Source organism: Ruditapes philippinarum, unplaced genomic scaffold (assembly GCF_026571515.1).
Source record: "Ruditapes philippinarum isolate M1 unplaced genomic scaffold, ASM2657151v2 ctg300_1_1_1_1, whole genome shotgun sequence".
NCBI classification, from domain to species: Eukaryota; Metazoa; Mollusca; class Bivalvia; order Venerida; family Veneridae; genus Ruditapes; species Ruditapes philippinarum.
In genome coordinates, this window is record NW_026860085.1 from 304,969 (window position 1) to 323,078 (window position 18,110).

The following is an 18,110-nucleotide window of genomic DNA, read 5'->3' on the forward strand; positions in this document are numbered from 1 at the left end:
AATTTATGTTATCTTTTACTAAATATTTACTTTCCGATTCATTGATTGATTAACTAATTGATTTATTAATGATAAGAAAAATTTAGATTCTTCACAGTCGTCTGTTATTTAAGATAAGTTGTTGTAACTTTTTATACAAAGAACTAGGGAACATTTCGGCATACACCTACGAAAGATCGGCGGGGACATTTAACTTCATGAATTCACGATTTTAACTTCACGTATTCACGATTTCAACTTAACGCATAGAAATTTGTTCACGTTTTGAACTTCACTTTGCATGTGATCAGCAAAATATAAAAGTAATTATTATTTTATTACAATATTTTATCAAAAATGGGATCCATATGTGAACAATGGCTTGCTTTTTTGCCCTTAAACCATTATTAAAATTATAGTGATTTAGTATGGTTTTGTATAACAAACTAAAGTACTTTTATGACAAATTATTTCACACTGTAGATTTCTTCCATTTTTCAGATGATAAGCGTTTGCCATGGTCTAAATCGATATTTGAAATATTTTAAGACGCACGATTGTCTTCTCTTAAGAAAATCTGTAGTCATTTCTAAGGGTTGAATGTGCTTTGAGTGGGGACACCCTTTATTATTCATGATACGAAACTAACGGAAGCATTATAACACTGTCAACTAATAGGTATAACTTTAACACAATAAACGATTGATTCAAATGAACAAAATGTAACGAAATAAGGAAGTAATTCAGTCTTAAATCTATAAGACCCAAAAAGGCTTTTTTATTTCTCGGTGTCCTGATACGGTTTCAAAAAAAAACAAAAAAAATTAAAGTCATCTTTTGCTTCTCTGTACATTATGTATATTGTTATAGTCAATAGGCTTGAACTGCAATATTTTCACATCAACCAGTATGTTTAAATTTAATATTAAAGGATTATTTACAACATGTTTTAACCTTCTGTAGCCATTTTTTTTTTCTTTAATGACGGTTACATCTTATTTTTTGCATCTTATTTTTTGCGATATTTCAAAATGTTTTCACGCTTACTGCTGTTACACTGGGATGTACGGAAGACTGATTGGGGCATCATAATGAAAGAGATGATGTAGTTTCCACCCGCTCTGTCAACACATTCCTCCCAGTAAAAGTGCTCAATTTCTAACTTTACATGTTTTTCTTGGTACAAGTCGAAAAAAAATGATAACAAAACAACAAGCAATGGGTTCAAATAATTCATGGTATGTTCCAATTTTATACAAAAGGTGTTAATTAGTATGGGAAGGCATTGAGATGATTTTGTAACCACGTGGCAGCTGAAACGGTTCCATGTTTTCTATCCGACAGCACGTTTCCTGCCACAGTTCTTCGAAGTTCAACTTTGAGGATAAGTGGAAAACTATGTTCCATATTATATGAGCCGCGCCACGACAAAACCAACGTATTGCGTATTTGCATCCGCGCAGTCTGATCAGGATCCATGCTGTTCGCTATCAGTTTCTCTACTTTTAATAGTGTTTGTAAGCGAACAGCATGGATCCTGATCAGACTGCGCGGATGCGCAGGCTGGTCTGGATCTATGCTGGTCGCAAACCCATTATGTTGGTTTTGTCGTGACGCGGCTGATATGCTTTAGTAAATATTAAAGTTCTGAATGTCGATTCACAAATATGTCCTTCACATCTGACCACGTGCCATTGTTTGGGTTCGCTTTTATACCTGTCACGTGACATATGATTTGATATACATTGACATTGTTGAAAGGTCTTGCTGTATATTTCTTTCTAAAGTCTGAAAATAAAAAATATGTATATTTAATTATTTATCTTGAAATGAAGTGTTTGGTCTACCGCTAACAATAAAAAATACCCTAACTATTTACGCAGCACTTAAAGCGTTAGGCAAAGATAAATAAGAAACTGTTCCTGGTTAACCGCAGTTATATCTTCTATGCTTACGCAAGGACATTTATTTCAACACTTAACGTTATGTGGCGCAGAGGGGACATTTTTATTTACCACGTGCGCACGGATTACCTTTCACGTGCGAATCCGGTTATCCCAGCCCTAACCCTTGCAGTTAACGCGTGTCCCAATAATGTTTGACACGTGCACAACGTACACACGTGGAAGTAAATACACTCACCTAAATTAATTGTCTGTACAATAATGTGATAAACAGCGAATATTAAATGATGGTTTTATATCACTCGAGTTGATTGCTCACGAGCCCGCAACAAGAATTTGAACGAAATAGAATGAATTTTCCCCTTTCATAGACTTATCATGTTGTAATGACACGCGTTTGAATACACTTGACGTCAATAAGGGCGCGAATATATGTATACCCACTTTACAACAACGGTCTCGTTATCAATTTTGAAACTAAAACATTATTCAGAATTTATGGAAACACTAAATTATAAATAATATGCTTTTATAATGTTAGTTTCATTAATTTACATCGATGTTATGACATGCTTTGCAAGTCTGAATATAAATATACTTGTTCCTTTTCGGTTTCCCTTTTTATACACGCAAGTAGTCCCATATAACGCAGGCTGGTCGAGCATTACAAATCACGGGATAAAAACCATTTTGAGAGGTTTATAGAACTCAAATTTGATTGAATGTAACGATTTTTTAACTCTAAAAACGTCATTTTTTCGATGTTACTAAAAAACACATCAGAAAAATAAGGGTTTTAGAAACGAGACATCTACATTAAAAATCGTTATATTCAATCAAATTTGAGTCCTCAAATCTCTCAAATGGTTGTTATCCCGCAACAAAGTGCATATGATACAAACTACATGTAAATTGAATACAATGAATAAGGAAACCGATTTTCTTATTTCTCCAGTTGAAAATGAGGAAATTTAGGGTATATATAATGGGAATAAAGATTAAAACACTCGAGCAGGTGATAGATCGAATTTCTCTGACCAGTGCCCTTTCTGTGCCACCATAATTGTATGAATGTTGTATATACTTATGATAACATTCTGTAAAATATAGAAAAAAATGATATGAGGAACGTACCTGGTCCATAAGCAAGAAATATTGATCTCATATCATGATCGTCATTATCGAAACCATGGTTACCTAACATTATATTGTTTATACTGTCAAAATAACCTGTTGGAGATCTCGGCTTTATGAAATAGAAATATGTAATTCAAATAAATAATAACACATAACATTAAATCTGTAAGGTCTGCTGGTAAATTATATGTTAGGGAATATACGGGAAGTATAAACAGGAATATTCTGAGACTTGGAACGATGTGATGTATATATGTTGTTAAATGTCTGAAGTTGAGAAAACAATTATCACCAAAATTATTCTTCTTGTACGGCCATTTTATGAAGAAAGTAAAGGAAGGGGCCTATTGAAATATCATATTTTCTTGGCATTTCATTTTTCAAAAAGCATTTCATATAAACTCAAAATGTATTATAAATAAACTAGCAAGTATTTGTATAAAAATGATAAATAAAAATGTATTTGATACAAAATCAATATTACATTGCAAGTCTACTTATATTATGTTTTTTCTGTGTTTGTTTCCCCCTTTTTTCCACATACATACATACATACGCACGCACGCACGCACGCACGCACGCACGCACACACATACATACATACATACATACATACATACATGCATGCATGCATACATACATACATACATACATACATGGCTGCTGTATATAAACCTAGCAGTAATTTTCAAAAGGGTGATATAAACGATTACTTGCGATATAACACACATATTACGGTGCATGTTATGTAAGCTTGCAACCCATCATATACTGGGCAATATAACCTAATATAATATATATTATAACTAGAAATATACCATGCAGTAGAGAAACTAACATGAACAATAAACCATCCTTTATCTACAGTTAGATATATAGGTGGAATGAGACTGTGCTTCTTGAAAAACCACCTGTTTATTATTTCCTCCCTGTAGTACACGTGCATGTGACGATGATATAGTTTTAACTTGTCATACACCTGTAAACATTAATACAAACAAATCTCTGAATATGATAAACAAGATGTATTTGCCTGCACATGTATTACAAATTGCATGTTTGATAATATGACAGGACTTGTTATTAAAGACAACTGGTCATATGTAAATATAAGTATGGAAATTAGATAAATTGCAATAACAAGGAAATATACGCTTTTTAAAATGATAATACATGTAATAAAGATTTCAGACTTTTTCAAACTTATAATGAGCAATACGCATTTTAGATAAATGAAATTTCTAATGACAGATAAGCACAAATTACTGTTATAGATACATGATATATATCAGTACAGTGTACATCAGTAACAATATATCAGTAACAAATATCTTACATATTTTCCTTTGCCCTCTTGTGGCCATATATAGACTTGTGTTCCACCTTCGGTAATTTCTTTAATTGACGCCATATCTAGAGCTTCTGTTATATTAATCTTGTGAAGTCTATCTATAGATGACATCCCGTGATCAGACACAACTATTGCATCTACATCTACCTGCTTATTAGTTTCTATTATATCCAATAGTTTACCAACATGACCGTCCACTTCTTCTACCGCATCATGAACTTCCTTTGAACTTGGACCATGTAAATGTCCCATTGAATCCACAGTTTCATGATAAATATCTACATAAAGTTCTGGTATATTTAGATTATCAACATAATGATAGTAAACCAAAAAAACACAAGAGACACAAAGAAGAAGAGGTTTTCTACAAAGACAACCTGCAGCATGACACTGACTATATCATACAGTGATATTTGCATAGTTAACAAGTACACAGTGCAGTGGGACAATGCTTGACAGAAAATATTATATATGAAGGAAAACATCATTTTCTTTCACCATGCAGTAGTATACATGTGTACAAGAGAGGAAGATTCAAAGAACAAATCTCCTATAGCACAACCATAAAGATAAGTACATCAACACAATACACAAAGAGCCACAAACAGGCTCAAACTTATCAGTCAGTGACTACAAACCATTATAATAATACTGGTACACTGAAAAAATCTGCTTAATTTAAAACTGATTAAAACAACAAAGACAGTGTGACAGATGAAAGAAGGAGGAAGGAGAGTGGCTCAGGGGTGATTGAAAATGCAAACCTTGGAAGAAAACGGAAACTAAAAATAAGACATTATAAATATGTTAAAGTAAAAATGAATCCATGTTCCGCAGTGAAATAGTGATTTTATTTTCTACGTAAAATGCTTTAATATTAAACGCTCTACAAATATAATGATAATAGAAATATGTATGATACATACACGCTATATCCAAGTTATTGTTCCTCATCTTATCAAGAGCATCAGCGATTGCCCAGTCTGTTTCTTCTCTAGTTGGAATATGTGTATACGGCAGACAGAATGTTGGAACAGTCCCGTTTATTTTTATATTACATCCTCTCACGAAATAAAGACCCGTTCGTATACCCTACATAACAAAATCAAATACTCAATAATAATCATGTTGTTTTAAATGGTTTATGTCTGACACTCATTATCAGGGTCTTTCAAATAGAATTTTGTTTGAAAGGTCATGCAGAAATAGAGGATATTGAATGAAAGTAGGTTAAACGATTTGAACAGAATTATATAATCCGAGCCTCTGGCGAGCATAATATTATTTTATACGGCGAGTCCAAGAAATTAAAGCTATACAAATTCAATATTCTTTTGATCACATATCCAAGTCAAAACTGTTTATAATAGAAAGAACAACTGTTGCATTGACGTGCCAATAAAGTCACGCTTACATTTAGCGCATCCAAGGTTTCGCTATGTTTGTATTACGCAAATGACGTCACGTCAAAATCTTTATGTTTGTATAACGCAAATGATGTCACGTCAAAATACATAATTATGCACGACCGTGCAATACCGTTTTTACGGAGTCGCAAAACTGGACATGTTGCGAAGAAACTTGAAGTTTGAAATAATATTTTTGCACAACAGTATAACAAATGTTATATCAATAGTTTCAATGACCCCTGCTTAATATAAGTTTGGCAGAACCATACATCATGCATTTTGCAGATTATAACGCGGTACTTGTTGCACGTGATTCTTTGAGTTATAATTATGTAGTAAAATAATCACCTGTTTTTCAGCTGTTGTGAAGAATGATTCTGATTTGCTCCACCATGCTGGATCAAAACTTGCTTCATTATCAAGTGAGAGTTTAAAGTGATTACCTGACGTTTCGTCATACATATAGTTACCTACCATTCCATGATTCTCCACGTGCAAACCTGTAGTTTATAATGTTTATTATACACACATATATATAATTTATATCAGCCAAAATAATTATATCAAGAGGTAAAACAGTAATTATTTATGACATTATATATCTGTGCATATTGAAATACAGAAGGAATATCAGCATTATTTACGAGTCAGCAGCCCTTTCCTAATCTTATGACGTTTTGTAAAAAGGACTGCAGGGTCCAAAGTTATAATTAAAATATTCTCTTAGCTCAAACTCAGATCTGTGGTATCTGATTGGTGTGAAACGTTGTATGGAAATGACTAATGTATATCTTATATGTAGATTAATTTTAAGTCCCACGACTCAATAAAAAGAACAAACGGTTATTTTGTATTTTGTATTTCTATGTAGTATTTTTGTACAGATTTATATTTTGACAGCTAATTTGAATTTATTTTAGAAATATATTAAGCTCTTGTGAAAGACATGTATACACGCGATGTAAAAATTGGATAATTATGACTAAAACGATTAATTCATTGCTTCAAAATTTTTGTATTGCATTGTCTTTACATAATACAGGCTATAAGGAAAATCCCCGATTTCAGAGAATTGTAAAGCTACGAGGTATATAACTGTTAAAGCAGCACGCTAAAAGGTAACCAAAAGGAACCAGTTTACATATAATCAATGGCACATACAAACCACGTACTTTACTAACAAGAGCTGTCCGTAAGACAGCGCGCTCGACTTTTTTATTGCTTGCCAATAAAAAAAGTTTTTGCAGTAAAAGGCAATACAAGAATCTCTGTATTTTTAAAGTGAACAATGGCCATGAGCATTAAGATATTTAGTGAAGAATTATTTTACTGAATTGTGTGATACCCTTGAACACTGCTTGCCTATAAAACAAAACATTGACAGTTAAGGGCCATAATTCAAATAAAATCTTTGACAGAATTACCTTCTCCTGGACATGTTTGGGAATCATGATTGTAAACAAGTATTCCAACTTTCAAATTAATATCTCAAACAGTTCAGTCAAAAAGTGGACTGGTACTAAAAACTTAACCAAGATTCTAAGTCGATAAAAGGCCTTAATTTTTAAAACAAATCCTTGACAGAGTTACCTTCTCTTGCGTACAGATGGGGGTAATGATGTGAAATAGCATTAAAAGTTCAAAGCAATATCTCAAAGGGTTAAGGCAATAAGTGGATTTTACCCATATTCAATGTATTTTCTAAGTCAAAAAGGGGCATAATTCTGTCAAAAACCTGACAGAGTTATGTCCTCTTGTCTGTTGATGAAGGTCGTGATGGTAAACAAGTATGGTCAGTTTCAAAGCAATACCTCCAATGGTTTTGAAATAAAGTGAGGTGGTACAAAAAACTTAACCAAGCTCAATACACTTTCTAAGTCAAAAAAGGGCCATTATTCTGTCAAAAACCTTGACAGAGTTATGTACTCTTGTCTGTAGATGGAGGTTATGATGGTGAACAAGTATGGTAAGTTTCAAAGCCATACTTGTAATACTTCTGAAATAAAGTGGGGTGGTACGAAAAACTTAACCAAGGTGTGACGCCAACGCCGACGCCGACGCCGACGCCGGGGCGAGTAGGATAGCTCCCCTTTTCATAGAAAAGTCGAGCTAAAAAGTGGTCAAAATATGCAAAAATAGCCTTTACTGCATTAGTAACACGTACAGTAGAAATATTTATAGTTGTATATACTGAAAAATCAGTCATTAATTGCACATTATATGTAAAATATTTCTTGAATCTTGAAACTTTTTTACATTTCCTTACATCTTAGTACATTTTTCTAAAGTTTTTAATGAAATAGTTTGACTTATCTGGAGGCATGTAGCTTTAAGGGACAATAACTCAAAAATATTAAATAACACGAAGTTATCGCTTCCTTCAAAAGATTTCAACCGTTTTAAATTTGTAGATCCGGGTTGACATTTTTCCGTAGTTTAAGTTCAGGGGTCATAACTCTAAAAATAGCTGGTATAATAATGATTAGAAATACCAACTCAAGAGTCGGGTTTCCTAACGGTGATTAACATGTACAGCATTAAAAAAAACAACTGAGCCGCGCAGTCTGATCAGGATCCATGCTGTTGGCTACTTGTTATAGGGTTTGTAAGCGAACAGCATGGATCCTGATCAGTCTGCGCGGATGCGCAGGCTGGTTTGGATCCATGCTGGTCGCAAACGCACTATGTTGGTTTTGTCGTGACGCGGCTCAACTATTTCCTAAAACGCGATAGCTTCCAGATAGCACCAAAGCTACTTGTACATTGAATACCCCTCCATAATTTTGGCAGAGGCAACAAATAAGGATTGTAAGAACTACTTGCCTGTTTCGAGTGTTTTATAGTTTGGAATACTATTTGTAGGAAAGTCAGGAACCATCCATTCTGCTCTAGTTCCTTGCTCAAAAAAGCGAGAAAATCCTTCTAGCTGCAAACCCGGAAGTTGAAAATAATCCCAGCGGAAACCGTCAACAAGAAAAAATAAAAGTTTGCTAGATTCACAACACGGCACTAAGAATGCAAATAATATAGAAAAGTAATTTGTGCAATCCATAGTTCCACTTACACGAACTTTACTGTTGGCTTTGTGTTCTTATTTTACCTGTTTCTTTACATATATATACATTTGTACGGTAACCTATTTATCGGACTAATGTATGGTTAGTAAGTTGAAAGCAGAGATAACGGTATAACGTGACTTACAATAGTTCCTTTGCTATTATATACATGTACATATATACTTCACTTTATTAAGAAGAACTGTAAGGCACCGCAAACAAAATGAAAACAAAACCCAATGTATACTACTCAACTTTTAGTAGGCACCAAATGTTTTAGAGTGAATATTTTCGGTAATGAATTGATGATTTTTTAAATGTCAATTTCATGTTTAATTAATTTATTACAGTGCAAATTTTACATTGTGTTACTAATTTTTTATAAGTTATTTTTAAAGTAGAGGAAGATCCCCTATAGCCAAGTTTTTTGGAAATGCAAATTGTTTTCCAAAAGACGAGAAAAACAAGAAGTGTCACCACAATTGTATAAAACAATAAACAAGGCATACATCTGAGGAACACAGAGGGGCTCCGCAGCAACGGTCAGCAGCATACGCACTGCTGGAGATTTTAAAACGGTTAATGGTGCACCAAAAAATCACTCTTAGCCCAATCATCATGTTCATTTTAAACGCGACAGTGTTAATAAAATGAATTCCAGCCGAGCGAAATTCTAACATTTATTATGGTTACAAAACGTGAAAAAAGTAAATACAAAATTGCTAATGTAGATACATATAAAAAGTAAACAAATGACCATAATTATAACAAAAGGACCCGATGTCTTTATGGAAGACAAAGCAACAGGAGTATCACCTTCAAAGGCCAAAGCAAGGCAGAAGACGAAAATTATAAGAATTGTCCATCACGGAGTCCTCCGATGTAAACAAAAAAAGGAAAGCGTACGCGTATAGTGTCTGAAAACATTGCTGAATAAAACAAAGCAAAATAAATAACTGGATCTTTTATATATTTTTCAGAAACGTTTTGTGCTTAGCAAAAGTTGAGTAGTATATTAACCATGGGTAAACTAATTAACAGACCGGTGAACGATAAAACGATAGAATTCATTGAGAACGTGTGCATGCGGAAAGATGACACGCTTTACGTAACCTTACATGAAAGAAAAAAGAAAAAAAGGTTCATTCATAGTGAATGAGATGCTATCTGTACTGTATAGATATGTCATTATCGATCGAGATTTAAAATATAAATCAATATAACATTACTATTTAATTCTAATCCTGGTGAAATTTTATTATGACATGTTTTAAAGCAGCTTTTAGCGACCGTGGTTTTGATCGGCAGCTAGGAAGCTCACAACTGAATGCTTTATTTTAATCATTTCTTGTTATCTAAACGTTGTTGTTTTTCAGTTTTTGAGTTTTGAGTTTCGGCGCCGGAATTAACCATATGTCCGAGAATATAGCATCCTTGCCGGTCCACTATGGTAGTCACATCGGGGACGTCTTTTTCATGCTGAATCTTCTGCATGGTAGCCCGTTTTTCGTTCAGTGGTGGTGAAGGAGTCGACAATACTGCCAAGGCATCAGCTTCCTGACCAACGATAACAAAAACGGCCTATGTTAGCGCCAACCCTCCAGAGTTAGTCACGACAGGTCAAGCAATCATCTCTGGTACTTAAGGTGACTTGACCTTGACCTGCCGTGTGCCTTCTCCGCGGCGTGCACGCCTCTGGAGGGATTTTGAGAAGCTTTTTTAAACGTTGTGTGTTTGGGTTTGTTTACCCTCGCCAACGGAAAGAAACCAAATGGACGAGTTGTGTGTATTTGCGTTTATTTATACTCGCCACCGGTTGCCCATATGGGCGAGTCCTCCAGAAGAGTATTAGTCATTTTATTTTTTGGAGGATAGTGCAATTACAGATACAGAAAGATGCCCCAATTCCAGAAGCTTCTCCTGGTTCTTTATCGTGCCAAGTGTTTAAGCACCCATACACGGGACCTCGATTTAAAGTCTCATCCGAAAGACTGATTAATAATTTTAGTTGGCCAGCCCGGGAATCGAACCCACAATGTCGAGATTACAAGTCTCGCGCTCTAACCGATTGAGCTATGCGGGCTGGCAAAAATGGACGAGCGCTCTGTGTGTTAAATTTATACCTGAATTTATTTCACACCTCAAAAATACAACCAATGAACATTAGACGTTTAAACCACGTGATGTTCTAAAAGAATTCATTATCTGATGCAAGCTGATGTCCATTTTCAGCCACCGTTTATCTCTGCCTGACGGTAAAAGCGACTAAATGGGTCCGAATTACTGGGGTCTATGCATCTTTTGGCTCCAGCAGGTATGATGGTTTTGACCCTTGTGTTGCTTTAACTTTGTAACAACAAAGACAAAATCATCTTTCCTGCTTCAGCGTCATATCACCTACTAGTATATTCTGTTGGTGCGCTGTAAAACCAAACAAATGAAAAAATAATGTTCGCCACATCCCAAGTGCACGATGCCCTTGAAGATTTATTTTCGGGTTAGTACAACAGTTGCGCCTTTCTAGAGGCGGCCATGATTCTTTTACATGTCCAAAGAAGAGCACGGATTCATTGAACCTTGGTTCTTAAAGTCTTACTCATAAGGTCAGGAGTATTGTTTGTGACAGAAATATATGTTTTAAACAAAAATTAGTGTTTGAAATTATTTTTTGTCCAATAGAATTGCAGTATTTCAAATGAATCGAAACACATTTACTTCGGTAAATCGGCAAACTGTTAATCAGTCTAGTAAGTCGACTGTTTATAAGAATAATTTAAAACACTAAGCCGGTTTAAATTTATTAGATTAAATTGGTCGCCCGGCTGTGTCGCGCCTGACCAATTTAATCTAATAAACTTTAACCTATACTCAATAACCAGTAGAACTGAGTAATCTGTACAATTAATAATTAGTCGAAATTAAATAACTTAGCAATCGGGGGACTAATGGTAAATGCTTGAAATTAATAGTTTAATCAAATTGAAATAAATCGTATATAATGTAGAAATATGCTTTAAATTAAATAACTCAGTGTCAACCCTCTTAAAGCACATGTTTCAAAATTACAAAGTTTATGTGCTTTCAGAGTTCTAAATGTTTTTCAATTGGTTCACTTGAAGCAATCATGTCTTTGACCTCAGACCACGTGCCATTGTTCGGGTTCGCTTTTATACCAGTAACATAACACAGCACTTGATATACATTAATGTTAGGAAAGGCTTTGACAGTATGATTCTTTTTGAAGTCTGTAAATATAAAATAAATTTAATGATATGCAGTGATGAATATTTATTATAATGATTAATTAATAAACTGCTGTAAGAAATGGAACATCTAAATGTATATACTCAGTAAACTCTGGTAAGTATATGTAATTCGATTGCAAACACCAAGTGTTGTTATGTTATAAATACTAGTATATACTTTAACTTAGATCATTTTTCATTCACGGGAGATTCATTTGCAAAAACATAACATAGAAATGACAATACATAATCATCAAACCTGGACCGTAGGCAACAAATATTGATCTCATATCGTGATCGGTGTTGTCAAAACCATGGTTACCATGCCATGGGCTTCTACTTAACTCAAAATATCTGTCTGATGATTTCGGCTGTAATGAGAATAAATGATATTTACAATACATTTTCTGAATAATTCTGTACAGAATCAGTTGAGTCAAACAATAAACATATCATTTAAAGGATGAGTCATGAGTACTTGTTATTTATTTACACTGTTTTTGTATATATTTTGTATAAAATGGTATGCATTTATATATAAATATTTGATATTGTTATTCTCGTATACGATTACATATATCCTGTTGCAAAAGTTCCGAGTGCATGTTTAAAACTCTTATATTTCAAATAAAATAAAATTTTCTTCACACCCTGCAGCATACACATCCGGTATATATATACATATATATATAGATATCATTGTGTGTATTTTCGATACTCATTTTTAAAATTCAGTTAAAGAACTTTACATTTAAAATTGTTCTGGTAACGAAATTAATTACATGTGCGATAAACCAGCCTTTGTCTGCTGTAAGAAATATTGGGGGTATTAAACTGTGGTTCTTGAAAAACCATCGATTGTGTAAATCTTCCCTGAGATACACATGCAAATTTTGATGAAAGGATTTCAGCTGATCATAAACCTGAAAATATACAAAGATAGCGTGTTTTTTTTTCTTTTTTTCCCCTTTTTTTCTTTTGAATGGAAACACATTTAAAACATCGTTCATTGTGTTCTATCCAAGTATCAGTTTGGGTGACACCAATTATGATGTTACTTATGTATACTCGTAAGTCAACATTTAAAAAACTATTTTTATAAATACATTGTATCAAATTTATTATGAAAGTATTTCTGGTTGGTTCAAAAATAAACTTTTTGCAGCAGAAGAATTGACATCAAGTACTAATCACGGTCTTTACAGCTGGTCTTTAAAAAGGTTCAATACGGTGTGTAACATCGCTCAGGTTGCACAAAATATAATAGACCTAACAACACATACAATTCCAGTCTCAGTTTTCAGTTTTTATTAAACCAAGGCATATAATATGCAACTGGTTATAACAACAAATAAACAGAAAAATAACAGTCAAAAATCACTAATATCACAATATAAGAATACAATTATGACTAGCTAAATAAACAAAAAAGGAGATCATATTGTTCATTTCAAGTACTGAATTCAATACAACATGTATTTTACATTGTAACAAATGGGAACGGAGAATGAGAAGTATTAATTATCTAAATTTTAACATAATGTTTTTACAAAATAAAGATAATTTTAGTAGAATCTTTTTATTATTCATGTTTTATTGGGATGAATGTATGACGACGTCTTATTACGAACATATATCCTGTTGCAAAAGTTCCGAGTGCATGTTTAAAACTCTTATATTTCAAATAAAATAAAATTTTCTTCACACCCTGCAGCATACACATCCGGTCATATATATACATATATATATAGATATCATTGTGTGTATTTTCGATACTCATTTTTAAAATTCAGTTAAAGAACTTTACATTTAAAATTGTTCTGGTAACGAAATTAATTACATGTGCGATAAACCAGCCTTTGTCTGCTGTAAGAAATATTGGGGGTATTAAACTGTGGTTCTTGAAAAACCATCGATTGTGTAAATCTTCCCTGAGATACACATGCAAATTTCGATGAAAGGATTTCAGCTGATCATAAACCTGAAAATATACAAAGAAAGCGTGTGTTTTTTTTTCTCTTTTCTTTTTTTCCTTTTTTCCTTTGAATGGAAACACATTTAAAACATCGTTCATTGTGTTCTATCCAAGTATCAGTTTGGGTGACACCAATTATGATGTTACTTATGTATACGCGTAAGTCAACATTTAAAAAACTATTTTTATAAATACATTGTATCAAATTTATTATGAAAGTATTTCTGGTTGGTTCAAAAATAAACTTTTTGCAGCAGAAGAATTGACATCAAGTACTAACCACTGTCTTTACAGGTGGCCTTTAAAAAAGTTCAATACGATGTGTAACATCGCTCAGGTTGCACAAAATATAATAGACCTTACAACACATACAATTCCTAATAACAAATTCCTTTAATTACCTTTAAAAATCTATACATGTGTATATTTATCTCTTATATGTATTTGAAAAGCATGACTTAGATGTGGACATATGTGGGAGATACATTTCTCTGGTAATAGTTACATGCGCGATCTTGAATATACATAATTTATTATTTATTTCTAAATCTAAACATATAATGTGTGAGATTTTTCAGCTATGTTCTCAAACTTTACTGAAAAATACCCCATATTCTAAAACAAAAAACAAACATATATACTTTACATGTTTTTCTTTCCCGTGTACAGGCCAGATATAAGCTTGGGTTCCACCTTCTGTTATTTGTTTAACATTATCCATATCTAGAACTTCTGTTATGTTAATCAAGTGCAGTTGATCAATGGACGCCATTCCATGGTCTGACAAAACTATCACATCTACATCCTTCTGTTTGTTTATTTCAATAATATCCAACATATCGTTAATATGACCATCTACCTCATTCACGGTATGCTTTACCTGCTCAGAATTCGGACCATACTCGTGCCCCATGTGATCAACCTCTTGATGGTAAATGTCTGAAGTAAATGTAGTACTTATCCTTTTGAAAACAAGACTGGCGTATATTAAAAAAACGTTTAAATAAAAATCTTTATAAAAGTTCTGAGAGTAATCTTTTATATATGCTGAGTTATAAGTCTTAATTATTTCTTCTTATTCCTTCCTGTGAAAATGATGGTTACAAAGAACATTTATTGTTATTTCTACCTTACAATAATATTTGATTCGATGTTAAACAAATTCGATTTGTCAAAAAATCGGATTATGCGGACATAGAAAATATACAAGCAATATCAAGCTGTTCGTTTTTCATCTTGTCTAGTGAATCCTGTATTGCCCAGTCTATATCTTCCTTGCTCGGGTAGCCATGGTATGGTAGACAAAATGTGGGAGTTATACCATCAACAGCTATCTGACAACCTCTCACATAGTACAGGCCTGTCCGAATATTCTGTAATTATAAAACGTCTCTGTATCGTACATAAAAAATGGAGAAAAGGAATTCTTAATGTACGTCCAGAACGGCAAAACTAAAGATGTTGCATGCTCGGTTTCATGTGTGTTCATGGACGGTACTTGAAAATGCAATCTACCGTCCACGCCCTCCACCACCGGCTTAAACAGTATTCAATAATAAATCATGTAATGGTGAAATTTTGAATTTATAAACGGCGGTGATCATGGAACCTTCAATGTGACACGTTAGTACCATGTCCATTAAAAGCGGCGTACAGTCATCTCGCCCATATGGTCTCTTTCCGGTTGCGAGGGTAAACAAACCCAAATACACAAGTATAGTCCCCAAGAGAAAAAATGCTTCCAAACGAGAAAACAATGGGTGGAACTAAACAATATGGAATGCTGTAAGGGGATCAGAGGTTATGAAGAATATATTCCAAAAAAACATAACATTTATGTCATTAAATATGTTCAGAATAAAACACACATGATGGTACTTCATTCCCAAGAAGTGCATACCCGGCAAAGACCAAGTGCGCACCATTCCACACAGATGCCATCTTTAAGCAAACTAAGAAATAATAGTTTTCATGCTTAAAATGGGTTAAAGTAGAGATGGGAAGAATCCATTCATCATCAGTACTAGGTAATATTTTGAAAAAAAAGAGCGCTGCCAGACCAATGATAAAAAAGGTGATATCTAAAAATTGGGTTAAATTTATGCACCGGTGCTGGGGAGCGTGGACATTAGCTTGCATAAGCACCGCCGTTCGTGAACAAGATAATATAAGCAACATTTTCAATTTTGCCAATTTTGGCGACAACTTTATTATGGTCGACTGTAAACTTGAGTATCAGTCAGTTGGTGATTTGTACATTATTATACGTTTAGTCTCACACACTTGACTATAAACCTTTTTCAACTAATTCATAGACAACAATTTATGAATAAGCGTTGTTTTTATAGTACATGAGCACGAAAACATATAAACCACTTTTATCTTATAACAGTGTGATATTAGTATCCTATCATTTTCTCATTCCATTTCGACAGTTTTCTAATATATGTACAAACATGTATTACAGTTACCTGTTTTTCAGCGGTAATAAAGAAAGGTTCCGCTGTGTTCCACCAGCGAGGCTGTAGACTGTCCGCATTATTCATTAGAAGCTCGAACTCGAGTCCAGACTGTTCATCATACATGTAGTTGCCAACAAAACCATGATTCTCTACGTGCAGACCTGAAAAATAATGATAACATATGGATAATAACATTCAAATACAAATTTATGGGTGTTTACATGTTCAACGGATCTCTGTCAGTCAGTAGCAAAGGTGATAGTTGGATTAATTTGACCTAAAATATGTTTAATCATATAATATCCATTTATTAAAAACAGAAAAAAGAAAATTTTTTGTTGTATTGTTATAGTCTATAACAATATAACAGACATCTTTTTTCTATTTTTTTTTAAACAGTATATGGACATTATATAAAAACATATTTTAGGTCAAATCCATGCGACTAAATTAGTCAGTAGTAAAGAAAACATATGCACAGCATATGCTGTATAGAAAACACAGACCATAGGGTGAGCTAATAATGTGTCCATCTCTATATTTTCAAACATATGTACATGTATCTGATATAACAATAAGCTACTATAGTATTTAATTGTGTTTCGTGATTTTAAGCAAATATCTTGCAGGACCTGAGATTCAATAACGCATTTAATATTTGAAACCTTTGAAGTTTGTATGTGATTATATCGAGCATTTACATTTTCGTTTTTTTTTGTTCTTTTGGGTTTTTTATCTTAATCATTTTGCAACAATAACAATTTCAAAATTGTTATTTACTAAATGATAAACCTATCCGAATTGTGAACACTATAACATATGTACATACTGATACAATTTCTTAATAACCCCATTAAACTAATATACATATAACGTTTTAGAAAATGTTCTGTGTCCAGCGTACATATAGTCATATTGTTTTTTGAAATTAAAACTATAATTCGAAAGCTTTTCAATTTTGGGTCATTTTCCACATTTAGGATGATTATTCTGGAAAAAAACGGAGTGAGCGAGTAATTTGAAGTTTTTGGTCTATACTCACATAAAATGGAACATTAATCTCAAAAATTTATTTCCTGTAAAAAGACCGCGGTCAAATCCCTTTAAGATATGAATGTAAAATGAATGTTATTGACAAAGAAGAAGATCTTGTAAATGAATTAATATACAACATACCAGTCTCTAACGTTTTATAATTAGGGAAACTGTTTGTAGGGAATGCTGGCACAGTCCATTCAGCTCTAGTTCCATGCTCGAACAGTCTCGTGAATCCGTTCAGGTTCAGTCCTGGTAATTTAAAATAATCCCATCGAAATCCATCCACGAGCAAAAAGACCAGCTTGCTTGATTCAATTTCATTTAATAATATAATGCTAATCAAAAATGTAATCAATTTTAAACGTAGGAAGCGTACCATGATTAGTATAACATGGGATTAAGATATAATTAACTCTCAAAATTCATGCAATTACAGAGAGCTTAGCTTGGTAAAATCTATCTTTATAATTCTATAACATTTTAAACACTTGAAACAAAGAAAAAAATTGTGCAAATATGATGAAGGCTAGTACATGCGATTAAAGCTATGTTAC

The 18,110-nt window shown here is 33.2% G+C and overlaps 2 protein-coding genes across 2 annotated transcripts; both read right to left on the reverse strand.

Annotated features, from left to right (window-relative positions):
• Nucleotides 1-1,215: 1,215 nt before the first annotated feature.
• Nucleotides 1,216-6,301, reverse strand: LOC132758816 (glycerophosphocholine cholinephosphodiesterase ENPP6-like). Its single transcript, XM_060750520.1, has 6 exons — nt 6,129-6,301; nt 5,298-5,463; nt 4,357-4,649; nt 3,859-3,999; nt 3,018-3,129; nt 1,216-1,767 (listed from the first exon to the last, which is right to left on the reverse strand). The coding sequence occupies exons 1-6, from the start codon at nt 6,255-6,257 to the stop codon at nt 1,619-1,621; spliced, it is 990 nt and encodes a 329-aa protein (XP_060606503.1). The 5' UTR covers nt 6,258-6,301; the 3' UTR covers nt 1,216-1,618.
• Nucleotides 6,302-11,792: 5,491 nt separating this feature from the next.
• LOC132758817 (glycerophosphocholine cholinephosphodiesterase ENPP6-like) lies at nt 11,793-18,091 on the reverse strand. Its single transcript, XM_060750521.1, has 7 exons — nt 17,695-18,091; nt 16,528-16,679; nt 15,264-15,429; nt 14,703-14,995; nt 12,864-13,004; nt 12,341-12,452; nt 11,793-12,081 (listed from the first exon to the last, which is right to left on the reverse strand). The coding sequence occupies exons 1-7, from the start codon at nt 17,933-17,935 to the stop codon at nt 11,918-11,920; spliced, it is 1,269 nt and encodes a 422-aa protein (XP_060606504.1). The 5' UTR covers nt 17,936-18,091; the 3' UTR covers nt 11,793-11,917.
• Between the last annotated feature and the right edge of the window lie 19 nt (nt 18,092-18,110).